The sequence below is a fragment of the Rana temporaria genome, chromosome 3 (assembly GCF_905171775.1).
Source record: "Rana temporaria chromosome 3, aRanTem1.1, whole genome shotgun sequence".
Classification (NCBI taxonomy): Eukaryota; Metazoa; Chordata; class Amphibia; order Anura; family Ranidae; genus Rana; species Rana temporaria.
In genome coordinates, this window is record NC_053491.1 from 441,815,755 (window position 1) to 441,828,391 (window position 12,637).

General features: G+C 45.6%; 1 protein-coding gene across 3 annotated transcripts in view; it reads left to right on the forward strand.

Annotated features, from left to right (window-relative positions):
* SMARCA4 (SWI/SNF related, matrix associated, actin dependent regulator of chromatin, subfamily a, member 4) overlaps positions 1-12,637 on the forward strand; it is a 102,779-nt gene that overhangs the window by 45,233 nt on the left and 44,909 nt on the right. For all 3 annotated transcript variants that reach the window (XM_040346462.1, XM_040346461.1, XM_040346463.1), the window contains exons 6-9: positions 3,469-3,727; positions 6,213-6,339; positions 6,457-6,630; positions 9,108-9,281. In XM_040346462.1, coding sequence (XP_040202396.1) covers positions 3,469-3,727; positions 6,213-6,339; positions 6,457-6,630; positions 9,108-9,281 — 734 coding nt within the window. The remainder of the gene's footprint in view (positions 1-3,468; positions 3,728-6,212; positions 6,340-6,456; positions 6,631-9,107; positions 9,282-12,637) is intronic.

Below are 12,637 nucleotides of genomic sequence, written 5' to 3' on the forward strand. Positions count from 1 at the left end.
TTGTTAGAGAACCTTAGTGAACAGAAGGCATCATAAAGGCCATGGAACACACCAGACAGGTCAGGGATAAAGTTGTGGAGAAGTTAAAAGCAGGGTTAGGTTATAAAAAATAAACATCCCAAGCTTTGAACGTCTCACGGAGCACTGGTCAATCCATCATCCGAAAATGGTAAAGAGTATGGCACAGCTGCAAACCTACCAAGACACCTAAACTGACAGGCCGGGCAAGGAGAGCATTAATCAGAGAAGCAGCCAATAGGCCCATGATAACTCTGGAGGAGCTGCAGAGATTCACAGCTCAGGTGGGAGAATCTGTCCACAGGGCAACTATGAGTGAGCGAGTGAAAAAATTGCCTCTGGGCGCTGATATAATGGGCGTGTATAATGCCTCGTACACACGACCGGGCTTTCCGACGGGAAAACTGCGAGGAGAGCTTTTGGCCGGGAATCCTGGCTGTGTGTTATGTTCCCTCGACTGACTTTTTCCCGTCGGAAATCCCGAGCGTGTGTACGAGGCATTAGTCGTGCGCTCCACAAATCTGCCCTTTTTTATAGAAGAGTGGCAAGAAGAAAGCCATAAGCAGTCCCATTTGCAGTTTGCGAGAAGCCATGTGGGGGACACAGCAAACATGTGGAAGAAGGTGCTCTGGTCAGATGAGACCAAAATGTAACTTTTTGGCCAAAAAACAAACGCTATGTGTGGAAAAAACTAACACTGCACATCACCCTGAACACACCATCCCCACTGTGAAACATGGTGGTGGCATCATCATATGGGATGCTTTTCTTCAGCATGGACAGGGAAGTTGGTCAGAGTTGATGGGAAGATGGATGGAGCCAAATACAGGGCAATCTTAGAAGAAAACCTGTCTGCAAAAGACTTGATACTTGGGTGCAGGTTCACCTTCCAGCAGAACGACCCTAAACATACAACAAAAGCTACAATGGAAAGGTTTAGATCAAAGCATATTCATGGGTTAGAATGGTCCAAAGTCCAGACCTAAATCCAGTTGCGAATCTGTGGCAAGACTTGAAAATTGCTCTTCAAAGTCACTCTCCATCCAATCTGACAGAGCTTTAGCTATTTTGCAAAGAAGAATGGGCAAAAATGTCCCTCTCTAGATGTGCAAAGCTGGTAGAGACATCCCCAAAAAGACTTGCAGCTGTAATTGCACTGAAAGGCGATTCTACAAAGTATTGACTCAGGGGGGCTGAATACAAATGTACCCCACACTTTTCACATATTTATTTGTAAGAAATATTGAAAACCATTTATCATTTTCCTTCCACTTCACAATTATGAGCCACTTTGTGTTGGTCTATCACATAAAATCCCTATAAAAGACTTTTCCACATTTTGTCCTGTTACAACCAAAAACGTACAATTTCAGGGGGTATGAATACTTTTTCAAGGCACTGTATTTGGTAACACTTTTACTTACCAAAGGGTTTCTGTCCATCCAGCCTTCTGATCACACAGCTCTGTCTGGCATTGGAGGACAATCCTGCTGTAGTTGCAGTGAAATGCTTAGATGGTCATAAAACCATCACTTAGTGTTAGGCCCCTTTCACATTGAGGCGTTTTTCATGCGGTACAGCGCCAAAAATAGCGCCGCTATACCGCATGAAAAAATCGTGCCCTGCAGGCTTCAATGTGAAAGCCCGAAGGCTTTCACACTGAAGCGGTGCGGTAGCAGGACCGCTCCAAAAGTCCTGCTAGCCGCATCTTTGGAGCGGTATAGGAGCGGGGAGTTGACCGCGCCTTCCCATTGAAATCAATGGGAAACCGCGGTAATTGCGGGCGGTATTAACCCTTTTTCGGCCGTTAGCAGGGGTTAAAACCTCACCGCTAGCGCCCGAATATCGCGGTAAATACGACTGTATAGCGGCGCTAAAAATAGCGTGGCTATACCGTCACCACACCTCCGCTGCCCAATGTGAAAGCAGCCTTAGTGCCACACTTTTAATTGGGGGGGGGGGGGAGATGATAACCCTCAGGCTAAACCCAATCTGTCTCCTGACATCTTGTCCAGTAGAAGGTCCCTTAATGCCAGGTTAGAGTAGTTGTGAAACCTTGGTGCCTACTAAAAAGGAAATTGGCATGTAATGGCAGTTCCTTTCTAAATCAAGTAATAAAGATTTGGTGTTGACCTATGAGGTCCCTGGGTGTACAGTTTTTGCACATTGGCTGATTGCACCTCCTGTGATCTGCGTTGAAATGATTTGGCTGGGCATACTCTGGGAGGGGGGTTTTGGTTAGTATTGGTGTGGGATCAGGTATGCATGTGCAGGACCACAGGTAACAGTCAAAGGGTCATTATTTTACTCTGTGGGTTATACCAAAATGTTAAATATTCTATTTCTCTTCTTTTGATTGGATCTAATCAAGGAAAACCGAATTGCTGGGCCAGAGTGGAAATCCGTTCATGGGCAGGTGACCCTGACGTGTTTTCCTACTGGAGGGTTGGTCCCGGTTTTTAAAAGATGGCTTCTGTATTAGACTGCATTGATCACCATAAAAGCTCTTTGTCGCCCCCAGGAGGTCAGAAATGTCTCCCTGCATTGCACAATATATAGAGCAGGGATGTGCAATTAGCGGACCTTCAGCTGTTGCAAAACTACAAGTCCCATCATGCCTCTGGGAGTCATGCTCGTGGCTGTCAGCCTTGCTATGCCTCATGGGACTTGTAGTTCTGCAACAGCTGGAGGTCCTCTAATTGCAGTCCAATGATATAGAGCAGGGATATGCAATTAGCAGACCTCCAGCTGTTGCAGAACTACAAGTCCCATGAGGCATAGCAGGACTCTAACAGCCACAAGCATGACACCCAGAGGCATGATGGGATTTGTAGTTTTGCCACAGCTGGAGGTCCGCTAATTGCATATCCCTGATATAGAGCATCACGGAATCGGACCATTGTAGGCTGTTTTTTTTTTTTTTTTCTTTTTCCCCAGCCAGCACAGAAAAGGGAAAAGCCTTATTGCTGCTTCTGCACAGAGCTTAAAGGGGGGGGTAGGAAAAAAAAAAAAGCTGTCGGTTTCTTTGGTTTTGCAGTAAATAAAAATGTTATGTATCGGCATTAAGTCTTATGTCCAAATAATTTGTATGGTAGCTGGGTATATCGGTTTTAGGCTCCGTTCACACTTGTACGACTCCAAAGTTGCACTTTGATGCAATTGGATGGGTGCAACTTGGATATGATTTTGGCTATGACCAGTAATATGGACAACTGTAGCATGCAAGTTGCAATGTATACCATTCAGGTACAACTTTCATGCTACTTTTGATGTCTTTGGCCCTCAAGTTGCATGAGAGTCGGACCAAAGTAGTGCATTGGAAAACATGGGGAACGACTTGTCATGCAACTTTGGACAAGTGTGAAAGGAGCCTGCCTCCTACAGGGCAAACGGTTAGATAAATGGCATCTTTGTGCGAAGTTATAGCTTAGGCTTTGTGTGGTGTTGCAGGTCCCATGGCCAATGCTGCGGCCCCAGCCGCTGCTCCTCAGAAGTTGATTCCCCCACAGCCAACTGGCCGGCCGTCACCTGCACCCCCTGCCGTGCCTCCTGCCGCTTCACCCGTCATGCCACCCCAGACGCAGTCACCAGGTCAGCCAGCCCAGCCTCCTCCGATGGTTCAGTTTCACTCCAAAGCCAACCGCATCACTCCTATCCAGAAACCCCGGGGCCTGGATCCAGTGGAAGTGCTTCAGGAGAGGGAATATCGGTAAGTTCCAATTTGTGCAGGTTTCAGTCCATTTGTATATAATAGTACACAGAATAAGATTGTGTGAAACTTTAAAAAAAACAATAGTGCCATAGTAATGGTGTGCAGAAATGGGCTTTACCCACCCCAGTACTGCGCCATACCCGAAAGATGGCTACAGCGTGGCTCTCTTGTTCTGGTAGGGCGCCTGTGGATGTCCTCCCAAAACGCCCCTTCCACGCGTGTTCTCTGATCAAAGATCGAGGTAAAGGGACAAACACAGCGGCCTTTTACCATGTGATTAGCTGTGTCCAATAATGGCTGATCACATGTAAACAAGCTTGGCAGTTATCAGCATTCCTTTCCTCACTGTGTGAGGAACGGAGAGCTGATAACCGTCAAGGCTGACAGGGCACATTTACACTTATAATCGGGCCACTGATCATCAGTGCAGCCACACTGGTGCCCATCGGTGCCGCCTCACCAGTGCTCATCAATGCAGAAGAAAAATACTTATTTGCAAAATGTTATAACCGAAATAAAGAAAATTCACTGCTCCTTCTCCTTGGTGTTCACATTAGGAAGAGAGTCCTTGCTGAGAGGGGGACCAGGGTGGCTTGATATGAGAACCAGGGAAGCTGAGCATCTGAAATGTAGATGAACTTGCTCTTTGCTCTAAACTTTGGGGATGAATTATACCATGGTGACTACAGCTACAGGGATCAGTAAGGGCTTGTTGAAAAACAAAATTATGCTTTAAAGCAGTATTATAGTAATTGGTACCTACAGGTAAGCTCCTAGGGCTTACCTTTAGGTACAGGGAGTATCTCCTAAACTTGCGCCATAAAGGCTAGGTTCACACCTATGTGTTTTGCAGAAATGCACTACAGTCTATTTTTAACATTTAGTTCCTGTGGCTCATATTCACATCTATGCAGGTTCCACCGGTGCTTTTTTTTTTTTTTTTGTTCGCGCAGAACGGTGCATTTTTGGCTCCCTAGACTTTCATAGTATCAAAAATACATGGGAAAACACATGTACTTGAATTTTTGGTGCATTTTCCTGCATGACAAATAACGCCGCCTCCTAGCCACATTACCACATCTCTAAAACGCATTAAAAATGTGTGTAAAAAAAAAAATGCAAACCACTTGCGAAATGCATTGGGAAAATGCAACAACCGCAATCTGCATAGATATTCACATTGACTCTAGCCAACGGCGTCACTGCGCATGCACAGTGGCACTCTGCATTCAGGACACGAAGTGTGTTGTCTATGCAGAGAGCCGTGCCATGATAACTCCTGTGTGCATGCGTGGGAGTGATTACATTTTGGCTCAGCCATTCAACCGGCCGGAGAGCAAGAACCCGCAAGGAAGGCCGGGCAAGATGGGAGCACCAGTGACAGCGCAGCCCTGGAGGGCTCAGTTTAAAGGCAAGTCTGCCATAATGTGCATACTAGAAAAATATGGCATATATATATATATATATATATATATATATATATATATATATATTTATTTATTTTACTACTGCTTTAACCACTTCAGCCCCAGAAGGTTTTTACGCCCTTAATAACTAGTCCAATTTTTTTTTAGATCCGGCACTACGTTATTTAACTCGTGCGACGCTGTACCCAAATAAAATGTCCTTTTTTTCCCTACAAATAGAGCTTTCTTTTGGTGGTATTTGATCACCTCCTGTGGTTTTTATTTTTTGCGTGTTAAACCCCCCCCAAAAAAAGGAGAATTTTGAAAAAAAGTATTTTACTTTCTGCTATAAAACACATTCAAAATAAAAAATCTAATTTCTTCATCAATTTAGGCCAATATGTATTCTGCTAAGTTTTTGGAAAAAAAATATATATATATATATTACTAGTAATGGCAGCAATCTGTTGTTTTTTTTTTTTTTTTTTTGGCGGGACACCTACCTGACACTTTTTTTTTTTTTTTTTTTTGGAGACCAGTGACAGGAATACAGTGATCAATGCACTGTTGCTCTACTAATGACACTGGCCGGTAAGGGGTTAACATCAGGGGTGATCAAAGGGTTAAGTGTGTCCCTAGGGGGTGCTTGCTAACTGTGTGGGGGGGGGGGGGGGGTTTGCTCTGACTGGATGAAGACAGATCGGATGTTCCTGCTTAGCAGGGACACAAGATCTTCATCTTCCCTGTCAGAAGGGCGATCTGCCTTGTTTTCTGGGGAAAGATCGCCGGTTTGTGGAGGGACATCGGGCAGGACCCGCTGATTGGCATCCCCTGGATCTAATCGGTGCAATATTTCGCCTCCGGCGTCGCACGCCCAAAGTGGATATTCTATGAAATCACGTATAAGTATGTGATTTTGCACAATCGAGCCGACCTGCCGCACTAAATATGCGGTAGGCGGTCTTTAAGTGGTTAAGAAGGTCCGTGTTTAAATGTCTATCCAGTTTTACTTTTAAGGAATGTTTTTAACATGCAACTCAATTTTAATTTTTTTTTTTATCGTGTTCTCTGAGCAGACTCCAGGCACGCATTGCACACAGGATCCAGGAGCTGGAGAACCTTCCAGGGTCATTAGCCGGTGACCTTAGGACCAAAGCTACCATAGAGCTGAAAGCCTTGCGTCTCTTAAACTTTCAGAGACAGGTGGGTGTGCTTGCTGTTGTATGTATACATGTGTTAAGGAAACATTTTTTTGATTTTGAGCCATTATCCTGAGATGATCTTTTAATAATCATCCATATGTATGTATTTTTTTTCCAGCTGCGACAAGAAGTTGTGGTGTGCATGAGAAGGGACACTGCTCTGGAGACTGCCCTGAACGCCAAGGCTTACAAACGCAGTAAACGGCAATCGCTGCGCGAGGCTCGGATCACAGAGAAACTGGAGAAGCAGCAGAAGATTGAGCAGGAGCGCAAGAGACGACAGAAACATCAGGTGAGGGGGCGATGAGAAACCTGCACTGGTCTTTCGTCATCGGGGTAAACCCTGAGCTCGCAATTAACTGCCAGTCAAATAGCTGTGTACATTGGGTTTGTGAATGATGGGTTACATTTCTTTGCTGTGACAAGGGTGGGATTGACCGGCTTGTTCACAATGAGGTTTCATCAACCTCCAAGCTGGTGATGATCTGGTAATGCAGTGTTTTTAACGTTCCTTTGCTTCTAAACTCCTACCAGGAGCACAGTGAGAGAGACCGTTGGGGTATACTCCAATCATGAAGACACAAAGTCGTCTTATTTTGAAGTTGATGCCTACTTTTAACCGAAACCATAATTCTAAGACCCCTTTCACACTGAGGGTGTTATGCAGGCGCTAAAGCAATGGTTCTCAACCTTCTTAGTGCCGTGACCCCTTGATAAAATTTTCCAAGTTTTGGGGACCCCTAACAGTAAAATTATTTTCGTAGCGTGGGTTGTCAGCACCCGGGGCAAGACAAGTAATTTGCACCCCTAATCCACAGACATTTAGCTCTCCCTGAGTCCCTTCCACTTGTACAGTATTAAAACCCCTTATGGTACATTTTCGGATGTACTACTTTCTTTCCCTTTTATCTCTCTCTATCCTAATTTCTTGTTGTTTTCCCCCATATCTCTCTCTAGCCGTCTTTCTTTTTTTTTTCCTTTGTTCTACCCCTCTTTTCCTCTCCCTTCCATGTATTCTTTATTTTTATTCCTTCTCTTACTCTTTGGTGGGATGAGTGGATTAGGTGCTCTTGAACAAGGTCATCTGCTGATCTGAGAACTGTAGTGGGGACTTTTAATGGCAACTATAATCACAGGTAGTGACTTTGTGGTGTCTCGTAGCAGTGGCACCTATGCCAGAAACAGGAGATAGGATCTCCTCCAGCCCCTCCCACTTCACATTCCTCACCAGTCAGCTGACCTCTAGCCTCTCCCCCCCCCCCCCACCCATGCCGTGAACTGAATGGGCGGCTGCGAAGAGGCTGAGTGGGAGGCCACGGGCTCCAGGGACAGCCCAGCTGGGCGGCCACAAAAAGGCAGGGAGAGTGGTGCGGGCTTCAAGAACAGCCCAGGATTCGGGGACCACTGGCAAATCATAATTTGACCCCCAGGTTGAGAACCACTGCGCTAAAGCATTAAAAATAGCGCCTGTAATCCGCCCTAAAACGGCTGCTCTATTGTCTTCCGTGTGAAAGCCTGAGGGCTTTCACACTGGAGCGGTGCGCTGGCAGGGTAAAGTCCTGCCAGCAGCTTCTTTGGAGCGCATTAGCAGCGGTGAACTCACTGCTGCTAATGCGCTCCTGCCCTTTGAAATCAATGGGCAGCGCTGCCATACCGCAGGCAATACGCCGATTTAGCGGCACATTGTGGGCGGTATTAACCCTTTCTCGGCCGCTAGCGCGGGTTAAAAGCGCCCTGCTAGCGGCCGAAATGCACCGCAAATCCGACAGTAAAATAGCGGCATTTTACCACTATTTTACCGCCGACACTATGGGCGTCGGCAGTGTGAAAGGGGTCTTAAAGTAATAATCTGATAAAGCATGTACATATAAGTTATATTTGCGTATAACTTGTCTGCATGATCAGTCATAAGAATCGCTCTGACTTTCCTTGCAGTTGCTGTTATCTACCGTTTACAACAGTTACACTATATAACCAAAAGTATTGGGACACCTGCCTTTACGGTAATGGCACCCCAGTCTTTGCCCGAAGCACATTTGTGAGGTTGGATGAGAAGGCCTGGCTCGCAGTCTCCGCTCTAATACATGCACTGTTTTGCCTTTTTAATTATACATTTAATGATTTATTACCATTGTCTTGTTCAACCTAATTTGTCCTTTTTTCGCAGTCGCTTCCATAATGTAGTTTAGCATTCCAGCATGTGTGAGTGGACAAATTATTGTCACAGAAATCCGTGTGCTAGAAAATCTGTTGTGTGTTTTGTTTTTTTGCAGAATATTGGGTACAGTAATTTTTGTATGTAGGCATTATAGATAAGTTATAATAAAAAACAAAACGAGAACAGTTTCTTCCACAAGATCTGTTGTCTTTGCCAAGATCAATAGAGAATTTTCCTGTTTTTGGTTACTAATATCATAGGTGTGCGCAGCCCATTGCATTTGGGTGTGCACCCCAAAGCCCAAACACACACTACCGATCACTCACGATGTTCATTCAGAAAGGGAAGGGGCCCGTAAATTACATATTTACTGGCCCCTTCCCCACTCCTACAACATCCCAGCAGCAACAGCCGATAGGAGAGATGCGGCAGAGATGCGGGGGGGAAAGATGGGAGCCAGGGCAGTAGGGGGAATCTGTGCTGCACAGGGTGATTAGGGTGTGCCTGGGCACACCTGGCACACCCTGTGCGCACGCCTATGTAGTCTATAATGTTTTTTTAGTATAATGTATTCTCACTTCTTCTGATTTTTCCTCTCTTCCCCTTTTTAGGAATATCTGAACAGCATTCTCCAACATGCCAAGGACTTTAAAGAATTCCACCGATCTGTCACAGGGAAGATCCAGAAACTGACAAAGGCTGTGGCCACGTACCATGCCAACACAGAAAGAGAACAGAAGAAGGAGAATGAGAGGATTGAGAAGGAGAGAATGCGCCGCCTGATGGTGAGTTTTGGTATCTTGTGGTCTTCTTTGTTCCGTTTCAAATCCTCAATGATTGCTTATAAGATTTTTGTAGCATTGAGATTTGTAGCATCACCACGTTTATGGGCAGTACAGCAGCTGGTAAAAGTAGGGATCTCGCGCCAACTGAATGTATAAACTTAATTAACCATGTAAGACAACCAAGTAAATGAATAAATAAAATAGTTATTTATGTAGTATTATTCACCATGTATTAAGCTGCTCCCCAAAAAATCAGTGGACTGAAATTAATTGGTGAATGGTGAGTGAAGGGGGCGCTCAAATTATCTAGTGGTAATGATAAATCGTAATAAATTATACAAATAATTGAATAACTACCGTATTTATCGTATTTGTACGTGACAGCGAGAGGAGCCGAGCCTGCCCGACTGTACTGCGCTCGGTATATGCCGGCGCCGTGTTCAAACTCGGCGCGGGTATCGGCGTATATCGCGCACCCCCGTTTTTGCCCTGATTTTCAGGCAAAAAAGTGTGCAGTATACGCCGATAAATACGGTATATAAGTGAATAAATAAAACCAACAATATATGTATACAATCTCCAGAAGTACCACCCAATCCGGTGGATTTATACAGAGTGAAGATGCAAATAGTCTGTATGTAAATTAGTAGATAAATAAATAAAGTGCTTGTGCTCAGATGTCTTCAAACTTCACTGTGCAAGAAAGTTTCCACCTTCACCAGCTTTAAAGTCACCCAAAGGTTGGCACCTTACCAGATGGTGTTGACCTGTTTAAATAAAAAGAGGTAAAAAAAAAGAGGTCAATAGTAGCTTTGTGTCACAATGGACTATACATGCAGCTTGATTTCTCTGGTTCAGCTTTTGTTGGTGCCCGTGACCCGGCACTGAGGCTGTATGGCTTGTAGTTTTAATGAAATGGCTCCACGCTGGGGAAGCTGGCGTGCGTTCCACCTCTGTATGCAGGGAACCAGCGGGACCGGAAGTGAATAGCTGTGCGTGCCCAGGTCCTTTTTTTTTCTCTTGGTCCTAATTGTTGATGCTCCAGTCTAAGGCTGGCCATACGTGGTTTGAATCTCAGCCAGTTCAGCAGCAACTGGCTGAGATTCAAACTGTTAATGGGCAGTCTGAATTTACCAAGTTTTATCAATCAACTTGGGTACAGCCAGCCTACCGGATTCTTATGTTTATTGCTAGCAGCTGCTGTAGCCACTAGCAATAATCGCTGTCTTTTCCCAGTGTGGACGCGTGTTTTGGATCAGACCAATCGTCTGAGTATCTGCCCCCATCCAGATTAAACCTATATGACTTGGTAAAATGTGGAAGCTAGAGGGATGGACAGCCACACTTCCAAAAAAAACCTTAGGTTGTCTTCATTAAAAAACAGTCGATGGAAAATGCACTACAAATAACAGCAAAGGGTGGGATACAGCCTACGCGTTTCGCACTGCTATCAGTGCTCAGCCATGACTAAGCACTGATCGCAGTGCGAAACGTGTAGGCTGTGTCCCACCCTTTGCTGTTATTTGTAGTGCATTTTCCATTCACTGTTTTTTAATAAAGACAGTGAAGGCAGCACAGTGGTGCAGTGAGTAGCACTTTCGCCTAGCAGCAAAAAAGGTTCGCTGGTTCGAATCCCAACCACGACACCATCTGCCTGGAGTTTGCATGTTCTCCCTGTGTCTGCGTGGGTTTCCTCCGGGTACTCCGGTTTCCTCCCACACTCCAAAGACATGCTGGTAGGTAAATTGGATCTCGTCCAAATTGGCCCAGTATATATGTATATATGTGTGTATTATCCTACGGGGTAAAAATGACCGCACCAGCCAAGCAGATACTGGCTGGAAAAAGCGCCCAGAGGCGATTCAGTTCGCATGCGTTGCGCTATACAAGTCATTCATTCATTCACAACCTAAGGTTTTTTTTTTTTTGGAAGTGCGGCTGTCCATCCCTCTAGCTTCCACATTTTGCCTCGTGCATTGCCGGCACTCCTGGCCTCCTGAGCAGCCACTGATTGTTCAGCAGACCCACCTGGAGCAGTAGTTTTTTTTTCCTCTATATGACTTGGTGCATGCACGAGCAAAGATCACACTGAGACTGTGCTCAGATTGATGATGCTCTCTTTATTGGTTTCCGGATACATGGGGGTTTTATAGGTACGCTACTAAGGCAGTGACCATATGTATCATTAGCACAATGTTCCCTAGGTATTAGTAGTTTCTGATTGGTTGTGTCCATGTAAGGTGAACTTCCTCCAGGATCTGTGCGTCACCAATTCGGGCGTAGTCCTGGACGGAGGCGCCATGTTTTAGTTACATTCTTCACTCGATGGGAGGGGGTGCTACTAGCAGCCATTTTGAGCAAGGAATAGAAAAGCAGTTTATATATACAAAGAAAAATATAGACTTTATAGTATAAAAAAGATGAATAGAAAATGGGCATTTTACCTGATACTTCATACGTGTAAGCAGGGAAAAAAATAGATGATTATTAGGGTTGTACCACTTTTTTAAGACCGAGTACAAGTACCGATACTTTTTTTTCAAGTACTCGCTGATACCGATACTTTTTTTTTTTTTTATGTCGTGTCAGTAATTTTTTTTTTTTTAATTTTGATTTTTCACAATTTTTTGTTGTTTTTTTTACCATGCTTTCTTGGGGGGGGGGGGGGAATGGATGTGTCAGTGTGTTTTTTATTTTAATATGTATTATTTTTTTACAATTAATTATTTTTATTAGTTATTGCTCAGTCATATGAATGGTACTGACTCTGTTCATTCAGAAACGGTAGGAGCCGGGTTTTGCGGCTCCTACCGCCGCTCTCCATCCTGACAGAGGAGGACAGGGAGGGGGGAAACGGCAGCACGGAGGGGGGACACGGAGCTTGGAGGGGGAGAGCAGAAGGGACAACAGCAGCGGCACGGAAGGGGGGGGACATGGAGCTTGGAGAGGGAGAGCAGAAGGGAGAACAGCAGCAGCACGGAGGGGGGACACGGAGCTTGGAGGGGGGAGAGCAGAAGGGAGAACAGCAGCGGCACGGAAGGGGGGGGACATGGAGCTTGGAGGGGGAGAGCAGAAGGGAGAACAGCAGCGGCACGGAGGGAGGACACTGAGCTTGGAGGGGGGAGAGCAGAAGGGAGAACAGCGACAGGGAGGGGTGACATGGCGCTTGGAGGGGGGAGAGCAGAAGGGAGAACAGCAGCAGCACAGAGGGAGGACACGGAGCTTGGAGGGTGAGAGCAGAAGGGAGAACAGCACCGGAACGGAGAAGGAGAGCAAAATGGCAGCGGCACGGAGGGGGGACACAGGAGCACGGAGGGAGAGAGCAGAATGGCAGCGGCACGGAGGGGGGACACAGG